This window comes from Lolium perenne, chromosome 5, assembly GCF_019359855.2.
Source record: "Lolium perenne isolate Kyuss_39 chromosome 5, Kyuss_2.0, whole genome shotgun sequence".
Taxonomy (NCBI): domain Eukaryota; kingdom Viridiplantae; phylum Streptophyta; class Magnoliopsida; order Poales; family Poaceae; genus Lolium; species Lolium perenne.
This window is the reverse complement of record NC_067248.2, coordinates 163,287,241-163,302,423: the sequence shown is the minus strand read 5'-3', so window position 1 is coordinate 163,302,423 and position 15,183 is coordinate 163,287,241. Positions and strand designations below refer to the sequence as shown.

Sequence of the window (15,183 nt, the reverse complement as noted above, 5' to 3'; positions counted from 1 at the left end):
ACTTGCAATTAATGCAATTGAGCTTGGAAGGAAATACTGATCTTCCCAACATATGGCCTCACAAAATGAGAAAAAAAAATGCAAAATAAGGAATGGTGTTTTTTTGTGATATTGTTTTCCATATTTGGCAAATACTGAGCTTCCCAATATATGGTCTCACAATAAATATCCCTCCAGAAGTGGTACCAGGAACTTACCAAACACCTAGAAAGTCGAAGACGGCCACCCAATAGTCATGAATAAGACATCAGCATCCTATGCTCCCTCATAAGACATCAGCATCCTATGCTCCCTTTAAGACATCAGCATCCTATGCTCCCTTGCTTCAATAACTTACAGTTAGGAAACATCATATATCAGTGCAATGAAATGTCATAACATTGTGAATTAAACCAATAGAACTGAGTTCAAAGCAAGAATGGATAAAAGCAAAAAATCTAAGCCTCTAATTATAACATCGAGATGATACTTCTAATCGTAGAAGAGCTTGCAGTCTAGCTTGCTTTTTTTTAGATCAGCAGTCTAGCTTGCTATTCTTACAAAGCAGAGCTCACATAAGCAAGCACATAGTCATGAAGTCCGCCACTTAGAAAAAAACCATTCGTGTAGATACCAGATGCATGTATAGATACCAATTGCTCACATATGCATCTGTACGTACTAATTGCTCAACTACACAAGGATAACCAGTTCACTGTTGCACAGCACATACACAGGAGCAGATTCAGAGATAAATCTAAAATGTAAACAGAGAAAACCAGTACCATAAGAAATATATTACCCTCACCAGCATAATATTTATACACGCATAGGTGGTAGCAACACCCAGATCATGCCATGATCTAGCAATAAAATATCAAGACCAATACCAACCAGTGGTATTCAAAACCAAATAACAAGAAGTTTAGGACTATCAACAAAAAATCACATAGAAACTACAGTGACCATATGATCATATGTGAAAGTCTTAGGGAAAAAACTTAGAAACTACAGTGAGCATCTGATCATCATCACCATCAATCAAATAAGGGTCGTCGTCTCAAGCGCCGGAGCATGGTAAAGCCAAGGCACGATGGTTCACATGGGAGACAGAGATCCAAGTGGTAAACCAGTAGCTCACCGAAGAGGTCGTCCACGAGGATGGGCATCACCAACACCGCGGTTGCGGCATGGTGAGCTCATGACGCTCACTAGGACCTTCCGTTGACCTTCGCCATCATGTTGGCTATGATGGGACCCACCTGCAGGTTGTCTTGGTGCTTGGCCAAGTTGTTTGGGATGCTCATCACTGCCGAGACGTAATGTCAACCCAATCCTGCCCCAGAACACCCTGAAACATCAACAATATACTACTCATCAACATAGTGTACAGAATTACTACTACACTGTCGATGCAATAATAGGGCAACTATTTTCATGAAAAAAATCAAGTTATCATAAATAGCAACATTCCAGCTGCAATAACATTTGCATATAGACAAGGTGCTGATTAACTACAACTGCATGGCTAACCATTTCATGGCAAGATAAGCAAAGAATGCTATTATGCACTGAAATGCTCAACCAATGCTATTATGCACTGAAATGCTCGACCAATCCTCCAAGTTCACAGCCGTCCATTTAAATAGGCCATGAAGTAGCAATTATGTGCTTCTGAACTAGCATCTACTTCGAACAGACTTAAATTTATGCAGATTCTTTCACAATCTTCAGTATTTTCACAATCCAATGCCCTGTTTTAATTTAAAAAAAGGCCAGGACAGGAGGATCATTAGACACAGAACCTACGCAGCACCTTCAAATCCCAAAATGAACTTTTGAAGCATCCAATGTGCTCAAAGTACAGTGTTAGGAGGCTACTGCCTAGCATATCTGAATAGTTGAACTGCTACCGTCCTTGGAGAAAAAAAGTCACTTAATAAACCAATCTAAAAAGGTGATTGCACCCATGTAATAATTATATAAACGCCTCATGAATCCACAAACAGAAGCTCTCAGGTTCCAATCATACGACACTAAAAGCTACGCAAGATCGTATTTTTTTACACTCGGTCAGAGTCCTGCAACTCCGTGCGGTCTAAGGATTGAAAAGACGATATGTCTCACCTTTTATTGCGGCCTTGTTTCCTTAGCAACACAGCAAAATGAAATTCTTAAACCTTTGAGCTAGGTCCAATTCAAATATTATGTGGCTGTGCCACAGCTATTAAACATGGTGAATTAAACAACGACACCCAGATTGCTTAAACCTTACAGCAGAATAGAAATCACAATTAATTTGCACACAAATACCAAACAAACAAATCAAATTACTAAACGCAATTATTCTAGTTCTACAAGCATTATATTTACACACGAAAACTAACTAAGAAAATTGCTTTCTTTCTCACACGCGTCAGATCTACACAATAACTAATACCGGTCTACTTATTTCTGAAAACAAAGTTGCAGCTAGCGATTGAACCCAGAAGAGGAACACCACCTTGTTGACAAGGCTAGATCTAAGCATCAACCTGTTCAAGTGTATAAGCGTACAGTTCAGGCTTTTGGTTGCATTAGCTAGTGCAGGAAGCTTGACACAACCGTCGTCTAGAAATAGAACTAAAAGCTTTTTACCCAACTACTACTACGGGCACCAGTCGACTCCTGCCACGTGGGACCCACAAAGTACCAATTAGCATGACAAATTGGCAGGTGGTGCAAACACCGAACGGATGGGGAGTGCAGAGGGAGGGTCACACAAGTCAAAGCTGGGGTAGCACACTGGCAGAAAAGATCTCGCTCTAGCAATAATGCAATATCAGGCCTTGCATTCGTAATGGTACGGTGGAATGCAACTGATGTCAAAGTCATATATTTTTCTTTCAGTAAAAGGATCGATATAGTATGTGTTATATGCTGGACAATGTTGTCTATCATGTGCATGTCAATGGACTAGCATATCATGCATATATGCACCAGCTACCTATAGTAGCACTTGCAAATAATGCAATTGAGCTTGGAAGGAAGGGTATTGGTTTGTGATATTGTTTTTCATATTCAAGAAATATTGATATTCCCAACATATGGTCTCAAAACGAATATCCCTCTAGGAATAGTACCAAAGTTGAACAAGGCTAACCCTACAATCATGAATTAGGCATGAATTAGAAGGAAAAGAGTTCAAAGCAAAGAATGGATAAAAGTAAAGCTCTAAGCCTGTGATTATATCATCGAGATGATACTTCTAATCATAGAAAAGCTTGCAGGCTAGCTTGCTATTCTTACAAAACATAGCTCACATAAGCACCCACATAGTCATGAAGCCCGCCACTTTATAAAGAAACATTCATGTAGATACTAGATGCATGTATCGATACCAATTTCTCACATATGCATGTGTAGATACTAATTGTTCAACTACACAAGAATAACCAGTTCGCTGTTGCACAACACATACACAGGAGTAGATTCGGATCAAGAGAAATACCAGATAAATCTATGAGGTAAAAAAGAGAACACAAGTACCATAAAGAATATCTAAACCTCGCCAGCATAATATTTATATACACAGATAGGTGACAACAACACCTAGGTCATGCCAAGATCTAGCAATAAAAGATCAAGACCACACAATACCAACAACTGGTATTCGAAACCAAATAACAACATTAGCAGTATAACACAAAATAATCAACTACATTAGCTTAGAAGGACCTCTAATAACCTGGCACATATGCGAAAGTCTTAGGGAAAAAACTTAGAAACTACAGTGAGCATATGATCATCATCACCATCAATCAAATAAGGGTCATCGTCCGAAGCGCCGGAGCATGGTAAAGCCAAGGCACGATGGTTCACATGGGAGACAGAGATCCAAGTGGTAAACCAGTAGCTCACCTAAGAGGTCGTCCACGAGGATGAGCGTCACCGCCACCACGGTTGCAGCATGGTGAGCTCATGACATTCACTAGGACCCGCCGTTGACCGTCGCCATGATCTTGGCTATGATGGGAGCCAGTGCTTGGCCAAGTTAGTTGGGATGGTCATCACTGCCGAGACGCAAAGTCACCACCTCGGCTTCTCCCCTGCCCCAGAACACCCTGAAACATCAAGAATATACTACTCAGCATCATAGTGTACATAATTAGTACTCCCTCCGTTCATCAATACAAGGCCATTATCAAAAATACATTTTTCATCTATACAGGACCACTAACACTAATCGAGAAAAAGTAATTAGCTTTTTGTCTCGTCGGATGGTATTTATTAATGCGAACATTGTATGCAGCCATAGAGAAATAGCCACCACTTGAAGTATATTTAATTAGCAAGGAACCCGAGAGTATTTCTACATAAATAATCGTGTGGCTTTATTTTCTTGGTACTGCAATATGGGTTTGTGGCCTTGTATATAAGAGCAGAGGAATTACTAAGTTGTTGATGCAAGAAAAAGCGCAACTATTTTCGGGAAAATTCAAGTCACCCCAAATAGCCGCATTTAAGCTGCAATAACATTTGCATAAATATTAGACAAGGTGCTGATTAACCTAAAATTTCATGGCATGATAAGCAAAGAATCTAGCCAAACTACATTACAACGAACATTGCATTTCACAATGTCTTGAACGATTCACCATGATTATTGTGTAGATTTTACATGCTAACTATCCAATAAAACAAGGAATTGATAACGTGTTTTGCATTTTAGGGGGGAAAATCCATCCTTTTTAATAAGCAGCAGATCATCTCTAACAAGTGCAATCAAAAACATTATAGACAACAAAAACCTCTAAATAAGAACTAAAGCTCCAGGCATTAAATATTATCTGGTTTAAGGTTGACATTAATTAAGTCACCCAAACGAAACACACAAGCCTCGAGCCAACATTCTGCCAACACACAGCCCACAAGTTAACTAGAAAGACTTATCTTTCTAAAACATTCAACCACCTCAAGACAACACCCAGCAAACAACCCAGCCAAGACAAAGAAAATCCGCTCGGCATATAAAAAATAAACCGGTTTAAACTTTCCGACCTGGTCGAGCTCGAAATTTTGAGAGCTTGGCTTATAATATCATAAGTAGAACCAAATACAGTAAAATTGTAAAATGCACCCGGATAAATGTACAGAATCATGGATTCGAAGTAGAAAAGGTCAGGACAATTATTCATGTACCTATAGTAAATTTGCTCTCTTTGATTTTCATCAGCATCATCATCAGAAAAGAGACCTACCAATATCAATGTTCCCCCACACCCTGTATTCCTCCACATTGTGTGATATCAAGACTAATTTATACACAAGTGCTAATTCATGTCTTGCACTATGGCTTGTGCTTTGAAAGGGCAGCTACTTGGTGTGATACGAAAGTCTCTGTTATGAGCGTCCAACATGGTAAATGGAGCCGATGGATAGTTACGAATTCTAGTCATCATATTACAGTGGGGTTAGACACATGAACGGTACAGCCAATGCTTCAGCAGCTGGGTATGCTGTTTGATTTCAGAAGGGCATAGGTCGAGAAGGAACCTATGAAACAAGTCGACGCTTGTGAATGTTATAAGCAGGAGTTGTCCGCAACAAATTTGTGGCGCATTAAGGTAAAACACAGTGAGAACCTCTCCATGACAAACCTTTCTAATGCAGTCTATTGCCCCTCTCCATATACATTAACGAACAACTTCATAGGTAACGTTTCAGAGGGACAGATTCATTTTAAATGAGTCATCCGTTTAGTTGCTAGTACTGGAAAGATATAGTAAGATTTTAGATGCCATTGATGGCACAAGACAAATTTTGATTTGGTGAAACAGATTTCCATCTACTGTCTATGCACAATCAAATTTAACAGGAAAAATACAAGTTTTAGCAAAACAGATGAAGGAGATGGACCTCAATGGGCAGCTGCAGGTTCCGGAGGTTGTCGGTAGCAGCATGAAGGAGTTGTGGAAGGCAGCAATAGGTCGGGGACGTCGCCGGCGCCGGCAGCAACAGTTCCGTACAGGCGACCACCATCTCTTCTTCATGCAGCGTGGCGAGCTCCTCCCGCCTGCCGCAGCCAACGCCCAAGCTTCTTGTCCCCAACAGCAGCCTACAGGTGGTGCTCAGCATTAAATTTCGAGATGACAAGTCAATATTAATTCGTAGTACTATAAGAAAAATCATGAACAAATAATGTTTTCAGGGTGCATGGGATTTTATGATAGCTTTCTTCAGGAGTATTTCTTGGCAGAGATATGCTCAAAAGCATCACTGCAGAACACTTGATTGATTTTATTTAGTTCACTTTTTAGATCTCTGTTCATCAAACAATAAGCATGGCCTTAATTGCTGGCTTCCCTAAATTCAACTAAAAGTATTTAATCAAAGAAAATCTTAAGTATATAAGCTATAATGGGTATAAGTTGCAGTGCTAACATTGCATAATTCGAATTCTGCATTAGGAGTGAAGTTTAGACTAAAGGAAGAATAAATCACAGGAGTCATGATTTTGGATGTAATTGATGGCACACAACAAATTTTGATTTAGAAAATCAGATTTCCATCTACTGCGTATGCACACATTCACTTTAACAGGAAAATTATATAATTCTTAGCAAGAAAAGATGAAGGAGTTGAACCTCATAGGGCAGCTACGGGTTGGGGAGGTTGTCGGCAGCAGCGCGCATGACGGAGTTGTGGATGGCAGCAACAGCTCGGGGACGTCGCCGGCGCCGGCAACAACAGTTCCGGACAGGCGACCACCGTCTCTTCTTCCTGCGGCGCGGCGAGCTCCTCCCGCCGGCCGCGACTGTCGCCCAAGGTGCTTGTCCCCAACATCCACCAGGACGACGGGTGCATCTCCGCCCCTCCCCTGGCCCTTGGCTCGCTCGCCACAACGACGAGCGCAACCATGGCGTCCCTCAGGCTCGGGTCCGCCCATGGGCGCGTCCATCTTCTGTGGAGTGGCCATTGTGCCTTCCGCTGCCGGCAGGGACGCCGTCTCTTCGCCGCATCGATCCCCTCCTCCTGGTAGGGGGGTGGAAAGGATTTTTGGTGGCCGGCGTGAAGGGGATTGAGTGGCCAGCCTGGATGGGATTGGGTGGGTGGGTGCGCCGGTGAGCGGCGGTGCTGGGTTGCCGGCGGGGAGCAGCAGCGTGCGGCGGCGGCGATGCGTTTGGGTGGGTGGGATCGCTGGGGGGGCAGGGAGGAGGCGAAGCAAGCGAGAGGAAATGTTGGGTGGGTGCGTGCATTTTGTGTTCTTCGTCGCATCGACTCCTGCAGTGAGGATTTAGCGCTCACGTAGTAATCACGTTGGATTTAGCACTCCAAATTTCGTTTCCCGATGTACTACTCGAATCAATATTTCGTCTCCGGAGTGGTCAGTCCACAAGTAAAAGATCATTTGGCTCCAAAGATCTCGGGTAGACGGCTAGCAACGTCAGGGTCGTGCACCCGACCTTCCCCTGCTATACTTTGCTCCTCACGAGATCGTCGTAGAACCATGTCCAGACGTTGGTGACTTGGGGTCTTGGTCACCGCATCACCTTGGGCCAACAATACTTGATGCGGTGTTGTCGGTGGGTGCTGCCTCTGCTCCCCCTTCACGATCTCGTAGCGGTGGCCGGCTTCAGATTCTTGGTGGGATATCGGCGAAAGCCATGCACTACAGCCTACAGGTGACAATGTCGTCTTCTACGCCATCTTCCTTCTTGGAGGCGCCACCAAATGTCTCTCCTTTCTCGTAGCTGGATCATGCCTCTGTGCTCAACTTGCCCTCTTCTCCGATGGGGTAAGGTTCTCTGCATCTTCTACACAGCCACGCCATATTCACCTTCCTTGAGCTTGTCGCCACCGTTGTCTCCCTGGCTACTTTTACATGGTGTTTTGCCCGGTTTGGGTAGCCTCCTATATACCCAGGGGCGGTTTCTTAGGCCGACGTCATGCTGCGGGCGATGCCACCGATTTCTTCCTTAGGCCTTGGGTGCAATGTGGCGTAGGATAGGTGTTAAGGTTGTGTCTTTTGGGGTCGTGGTTGGGCATAATGTTGGCAAGGCCTCGACCAGTGTGGGTGATGGCGACGCCCTTGGGCGTCGCTCTCCTCCTTGTAGGCGTCTCCATCAAGCCCTCCTCCTTTAGTATCTCGAGGCATGAAGACAATTATGCTCTACCGGCCTTGGGTGTGCTCTGCTTTGGCATGGGTGTCTGTTGGTTCGGGTCAGTTTCGGCGCCGCGCTCTTCCAACAGAGGATTGCGCTTCCATCGACGAGTTCAAGCTCTCTGTCTAGTGTAGCTTGCTTTCCCTCCTCTCTGTTGTTTCTTTATTGTCTTATAAGCTGGTAACCCCAACAATTCGTTGCTTTCTTTTTTCCTTTTGTTGGTGCTATCGTTGTACTCCTGACTGGTTTATGGTATTGTTAATTCAAAGTTGGTCTTTCGTGTCTTATGTTTAAAAAAATCGTTGTAGAACCAGAGATCCCGGCGTCGTTGGGCCACGACAACTTCACTCTTAGGGTTTTTTGGAGTATCCTCTTATCATGAGTGAAATTTACGGCGTCAGCGGCCAAGGCAACGCATATCTCGACGGCTCATGAAGTTGTGTGTGCAAGATAGCCTAATTTGCGTGTTTTTGGCAAGCGTACCTAGTTTATGCTAGCTAGCAAGCCAAGACCGTTCAAAAAATCCATGCAGCTATACGTGAGAGTGACAGAGATCATGCTCCTAGGTACGTGTTTGTGCTGGCCTAGCCGGAATGCATGCATGTGTACGCCTAGGTCCACGAGTTTGACCGTTAGCTAGCACCTTTTACCTATCAACATTTCTATCTAAGAAAGCATCTCAGTCAGCGTCCCCCAAAGCGTCCTCTAAAGGGATTTGGGACGCCGGCAAAAAAAGTCTCAGTCGTATGTCCCAAAGGCCGCTTCGCTCCGGACGTCCCTCAAATATTGTCCGCGTCCATAGCCCATCCCATGTATATAGTCTCCATTAGGGACGCGGACACGACTTTTACACTTGTTTTTTGTTTGGAGATCGCGTTTGGGGAACGTGGCTAGGAAAGGGACCTCCTTCAAACGAAAATTTCGTCCAGACGTCCCCCAAACGACTAATCCGGCGCTATTACCAGACGTCGTTTGGGGGATGCGACTGGAGATGCTCTAATATCTACACTCAGTCAAAAAATAAAGCTAGCTTAGTTTTGCATATATATGATCATAACTATAAATAGAAAAACTACATACAAAATTAAATAGTAAGTCGTGAATTGCACACATTATAATATCCATCAACAAAACCTGAAAATCAAAGGACTCCAAAAATTCCAAGCAACGGCTCATGAGCTCTCTCTCTCCCTCCCTCCCTCCCTCTCTCATATCACAACGATAAATATTACGCCGCCATCATCGTGGTCACCTGTCGGACTCGATGATCGCCACTGCCGCTTGGACTAAGCTGGAGGAAGCTCTAACGTGGCCATGGGTGGTGGAGTCCAATGGTTGGGACTAATGCGAGGTGGCACCGGTGAGAAACTCCGAGGCGATTGCGACTTTGTGGGCGGTGACTCCCCAACACCGTGAAGTGTATCGATCATCAAATTCTTGTGTGTGAAGCAACTGCACTTCACAATTATTTATTGGCTTTTCCTCTTTACACCGCCCAAATAAACCTATGTTAATACCCCATGCAAATGGGGAGGATTCGTGACTCCTTCCTCGCACGGTCTCGGGTGAAACCTTATACTATGTCATCTGCCCCTAGTTTTACTTCAAAAGTGGCTGTTCCATATGATGTTTCTCTTTTTGTGTGTGTTATGATCGATAGGTCATATGAACATGACGAATCACAAAAAGAGACGATGTTCTTAAAAGAGTCGGGTCGGTGGCCTCAAAGTGGGAGTTTTGTAGTACAAGTCCAAATTCAAAGTTACGACTCATGAGGTTGATCGGAATGGTGGTTCAGCTATTTAGTTTATATTTATACCATCTCGCAAATGCTTAAGGTTATATTCTTATGAAATTAACTAATGCAAGGATAAAACGGTTAAATATCTCTCAAGGTTTCCTAGAAATATAATTATTTTTCAATGAGAGTATTTATCCTATACTATTTTTTAGTTTTAGGTTCAGTACAAGCACATTCGAATATGCAACCGGTCAATATCCTATCCGATCCGAATTTGAGAGAGAAATATGGTAAAGGAGATGATATGAGCAAAATATGACATGTTTACACCCCTACATGTAGCGCGTCGTCGACTTGGTAGGCCTTGCACCATCATCAAGCCACGGTTGCTTCCCTCGAGGTGTGCCCTATAATCATCCTCTGGATTGTCACGCCTCGACATGATTTATGTAATTTTTGGAGATAACAATTTTCCATTGTTTCGGCGTTGGGTGGCTTGATTTTATTATACTACCTTTGTCCATAAAAGGGAGTTAAAATTGTGTCTAAATTCGATGTATGTAGACACTTTTTTAGTGTATAGGTACCTCTGAATTTGGACAAACATTCAACACCCTTTAATGGACGAAGGGAGTACTACAAATGCGTGTCAACAAATGTGCTTTGATTATTCATTATTTGATCTTCGAAGTAGTAGTACTCCGTATACTACGTGAGTAGATGAATCAATAAAGTTCTATTTGCCCGCAAAAAAAAGTTCTATTTAAAATTGAGAGATAGTACCCTGTTGGAAAAAGCGGAGACTGAGGTGAGAGGTGAGCCAAGAAAAAGAAGAAAAAAGGTGGTACGATAGAGATGTGTGCGAATTTGTTTTCACGGAAGATGCATAGGCGGCGAGACCTTCCTTATTCGTTGGTGCAGCCATCAACAAATTAATTATTACGTGCGCGCCAGCGGCCACACGCAGGCCGGGAGGTGGCTTTTGGATATTTGTGTGTGCACCCGTGAAAATGTAGGTTCATTTTTTAAAGTGTGGTCCTAATTTATGGCTAGCTAGTAATGCATCCAACCTAGTGTCTCCCCATATTTACTACTCAACTCAATTTTTCGACTTCCGCGTGATCAGCCCACAAGTAAGACTACTCATCATTTGGAACCTAATTAATACTAGCACTAGCATGTTGCAAAAACGAGGTAGAAATTCATGGGCAATGCATGCATAATTGCATATAGTACTGGTTGTACTACCAGCTACTACTTCTACTTGTCGATCAGGTGAGATGTACGAGTTGTACCATTTCTTCTCTGTAAATAAAGTCGTAATGGCAAAACCGATAGAAGGTAGAGAGAAGAACCCTTATAAAATGCAGATCAAAGAAAAAGAAGAAAAAACCACAGAAAATCCAAACTTGGCACCAAAGACATTGAAACGACGCCGAGTCGAGTCTGGACTCCATGGTGATGCCCCCAAGAGGGTAACAACGCACTGCGTCGGGACGTCGAGACTGCGAGGTCTAGGGTTTTAACCCAGAGCTGTATCACGGTGCAGATACCCACAACGACGTCCCCAATAGGTTTATGGCACCTACATGCATCGTCGCCGTTGGCGCCGAGGCGATGAGCTTTCTCCAAGAGTTAGGCTTCCGAAAGACGATGTAGGAGTTTACAAAGCCGAAACGCCGCTAACACCAGGATCCCTCACCGTCCGCTCCATGCCATCCCCTTGAACAAAGAGGTGAGACCACCACCGGACAGTCCACCTTCCGGGGTCGCTGCCCCGGCATCCCCCGAACTCGAGCCCATGACTTGAGGAGTACATTGCAACGCCGAAGATTTGGACAGGGTAGGACGACACCATAAAAAGCAGCCATCGGGGCACGCGGTAGCCCATGGGATGGGATATGCCCTCGCCACCCGAGGTGTCGGACGCAGTAGCATTGCTGATTATGCCTATATTAGACCAGGCCGCCTGTTGGGCCCCGATCAAGCCCCATTAGCCGCGTTGCTGTGCCCAGGCCGTCGCCATCCACTTGCAGCTCCGTGGTGGACCTAACGTTGCCACCACCGACGTACCGCCATGTGCTAGCCCATCGTCGTAACCTCACTCGTGACGTCCGGGATGACAGTCGCACCGACAATGGCGCCGCCATGTCAGTGGTCAAGCCGTTCACTTATGCCGGCGTCCAAGATCCGGACTAGACATCTGGCAACATTGTTGATATTCGAGTCGTGCACACACTCGCCCTTCTGTTGTGTACTTTGCTCGTCGCGAGATTGTGGTAGACTCGGTGCTGGTCGAACGTACATAGTGGCGCCTCTTTGTTGTGTTGTTCTAGGGACGCCCTATTTTGCGGGCCCCACGTAGTGTACCCTTAGATTCTGTACGAAATTAGTTATTCCTCGTGACTTTGTTGAGTACTCAACCATTGGTTGAATATTAAATGGTGGTACTCAGAGATGGAATACTACATTATCCTGTTAGAGACTTAGAGTAGTAGGCATAAGGAATTCCTTAATTTCCTTGTGTTTTGTACGTGAGGAGCATGCATATATTTGGGCAAAAAAGGAAAAACATGAAAGAAATAAATTTATGTAGTCGGTGGTGGAGGTATAGGTAAATACTAGCACGTGAGCAAAAGTAGTACATGGATGGATCAAGTTTTTGTTGTTGTTTTCGTTTCAAATTCAACGAGAGTAGGTGTGTTTGAAAAAAAAAGCAGAGATTGAGAGGTGAAGCAACAGGTCAAATTAGTGGTACTACAAGTATGAAATGAAATGATTGTTTGGATAGACCGTGAATTGGATTTCCCGGACGAGTTGGAATCGTAGGAGCATATAGTAGTAGTGGACGTGAGTGAGCAGGTAATTAATTACGCGTGCGCGTGCGCTGGGACCTGGGAGATGGTGATTCATTTCATTTATGGCTTTGAGCTGAGGTGGCAGATGGATGAGTACCGGATTTAATTCGATCGATGATCGGCGCACGCAACTTGCTCCCGCATGCTGCTGCTTCGGTTTCCCGCAGCGCAGCGATCGATGCGAGAGCGAGAGCGAGACGAGAAAAGGAGGCGTACGCAATCTGTACACTGTGGGGCCCAATGCGGCAACTGCTGGCTTCTCGAGGGGGGGTCCAACAGCTCCATCGGCACCCTCGCGCCTGGGTCGCGTCCGTCGACGACACGGCAAGTGCCGCTGGCGCGCGCTCCCGCGGGACGAGCAGGTGCTGGTCGATTTCGATCCCTATTGGTTCGAGGGGCGCGCCGCCGGGAAGATCTACTGGCACATCTGCCAGTCCTCGCGCCTGCTCGTGCTGGACCCTTCCACGCTCAGGTTCTCCTACCTGCCGGCGCCGGGCGAGCTGTTTGCGCACGACCGCAACCCCAAGTACCGCATCGGGGAGGCGCCGGATGGGCGCCTTTGCCTGGTCACCGACGCCCAGCAGCAGCTGCAGCTCTGGGTACGCGGGAAGGGCGACAAGGGCTGGATTATGGAGAGGAAAATCGTCGACTTGCTCGTGCTCTGCGACAAGCTGAGTGGCCGTGGCCTGCCCGTCGACCCCATGCTCAGGACCCTCTGCGTCTGGCCCAGCGACATGGACGCCGGCCGCACTGGGAAGGTGTTCATCAAGACGTGGGGATTCGGCCGCTTCTCCTTCCATATGGACACTGGCAAGATGGAGCTCCTGGCGACCAAACGTGGCAAAGAATATGGTCACCCTATGTTCGCCTACTTCCTCGCATGGCCGCCCGCGTTCCTGGCACCAGACAACTGAAGAATTTCAGGTAATTTATAGCACCAGACAACCTCTGCTAGCTCTTATTGGTGTCATTTTTGTGCACAATTGTTTTGGCTGGATTAGCTTGTTGCGTTCTCATGCATGCTATCATAAGTATTTGCATTATCTTTGGAGTAGGCTAATGGAACATGGAAGCACAAATGTCCATCACTTTAAGATTTAATTGGTTACAGGGATTTCTTCTTGCAAGATAGGTAGGAGGGATGTAAAGCGGCACCCGCTCCGCCCCGCTTCATAGTCAATATCAGTTAACATAGTTGTAATTTTTTTTTGCAAATTAGTCTAGTTCGAACTAAATAATGCTTTTGCGGGCTTATGCAGGATGCCACTTGCAACCCGATACTGAAGTGATGTTCTCAAATAGAAGTGAGCACAAGTTCTGACTCAAGAGTACTGAGTTTTGGTAACTTGTAAGAAAGCAATCTGCTCTTAATGTGTCACTTTGTGTTTTTGTGTGTTTGCCTGGATTGGTTTGTTGCATGAGCATAATACATAAGTACGTGTGCATTAGCTTTGGAGTAGGCTACTAGACCTTGGAAACACAAATTTCCATCTTCTGGCCACAGTTTTGTTGGTTGCTAGTGCTAGGACGAGACGGCCGATCAGCAACGCGCCCTCGTCGAGTCCTTCGAGTCGGAGAAGAAGCTCCAGGACAACGCCCGTGCCCGCGAAGAGGTGCATATTCGTCGCGCCATCGAGCTCTCCCTCCAGGCGGCGCAACAGGGGACGGCGGAGGACGCGCGGCGGGAGCGGCACCGTCTGGCCACCGCCGAACGCAAGGAGAGGAGGCGCGCGCAGGAGGAGCTGCGGCGTAGGGGAGGCGACGACGGGGCGGGGCCGTCGAACGCGCCGCCGGGCGGTCAGTAGTCTAGGTTTAGATGAAATCTAGCCGTTTTCATTCAAACTTTGTAATATATAATCAAAATTGAATGAAAACCTTTATTTTCGTGCACAAATATTCATATGGGGGCGGCGTTTGGGGGACGCGGCTGGGGAGCGACGTCCCCCAAACGCGGCACGAACAAAACACGTCCCCCAAACGCTCGATCCGGCGCGGTTTGGGGGACGCGACTGGAGATGCTCTAAAACTCACAATGAATAATCTAGAGGACACAACCAACCACCGCAAAACGAAATAGTAACACAAAGGTACAAATCAGAATTGGATGGGTCATGGTTATGTCCTCATCTATTCTTTTTTGGATAAAATTCAGGTAATCATTTAAAGACTGATCACTTCGCACAAAACATACCAATGTTTGGTTTCTTCATTCTAGTTGTAAAGTACCATAACAAGCATAAACATGTGATTCATTAACAAATCAAGGTGCATGCATCACATAGATTTTACATACTCCCTCCGTTGCTAAAAAAGCTTCTCAACTTTGTCTATATACAGAGGTATATAGACATATTTTTAGCTATAGGTACATTCGTATCTAGAAAAGTTGAGAAGTTTTTTATGAAACGGAGGGAGTATTATACCTATCCACCCTCAACCCTCATAACCAGAACTCCAGAAG

The 15,183-nt window shown here is 45.2% G+C and overlaps 1 protein-coding gene across 1 annotated transcript; it reads right to left on the bottom strand.

Moving 5' to 3' along the window:
• Nucleotides 1-203: 203 nt before the first annotated feature.
• LOC127300458 (uncharacterized) lies at nt 204-6,937 on the bottom strand. The gene is made up of 4 exons (XM_071820954.1): nt 6,606-6,937; nt 5,878-6,076; nt 3,880-4,082; nt 204-332 (listed from the first exon to the last, which is right to left on the bottom strand). The coding sequence occupies exons 1-3, from the start codon at nt 6,935-6,937 to the stop codon at nt 4,029-4,031; spliced, it is 585 nt and encodes a 194-aa protein (XP_071677055.1). The 3' UTR covers nt 204-332; nt 3,880-4,028.
• Between the last annotated feature and the right edge of the window lie 8,246 nt (nt 6,938-15,183).

Coding starts and splice junctions, on each gene's coding strand:
- LOC127300458 (XM_071820954.1), bottom strand. CDS start 6,937: ATGGCCACTCCACAGAAGATGGACGCGCCCATGGGCGGACCCGAGCCT. Junction 6,077..6,605: donor ACCCGTAGCTGCCCTATGAG/GTTCAACTCCTT, acceptor CACCACCTGTAG/GCTGCTGTTGGGGACAAGAA. Junction 4,083..5,877: donor ACCTGCAGCTGCCCATTGAG/GTCCATCTCCTT, acceptor TTGATGTTTCAG/GGTGTTCTGGGGCAGGGGAG.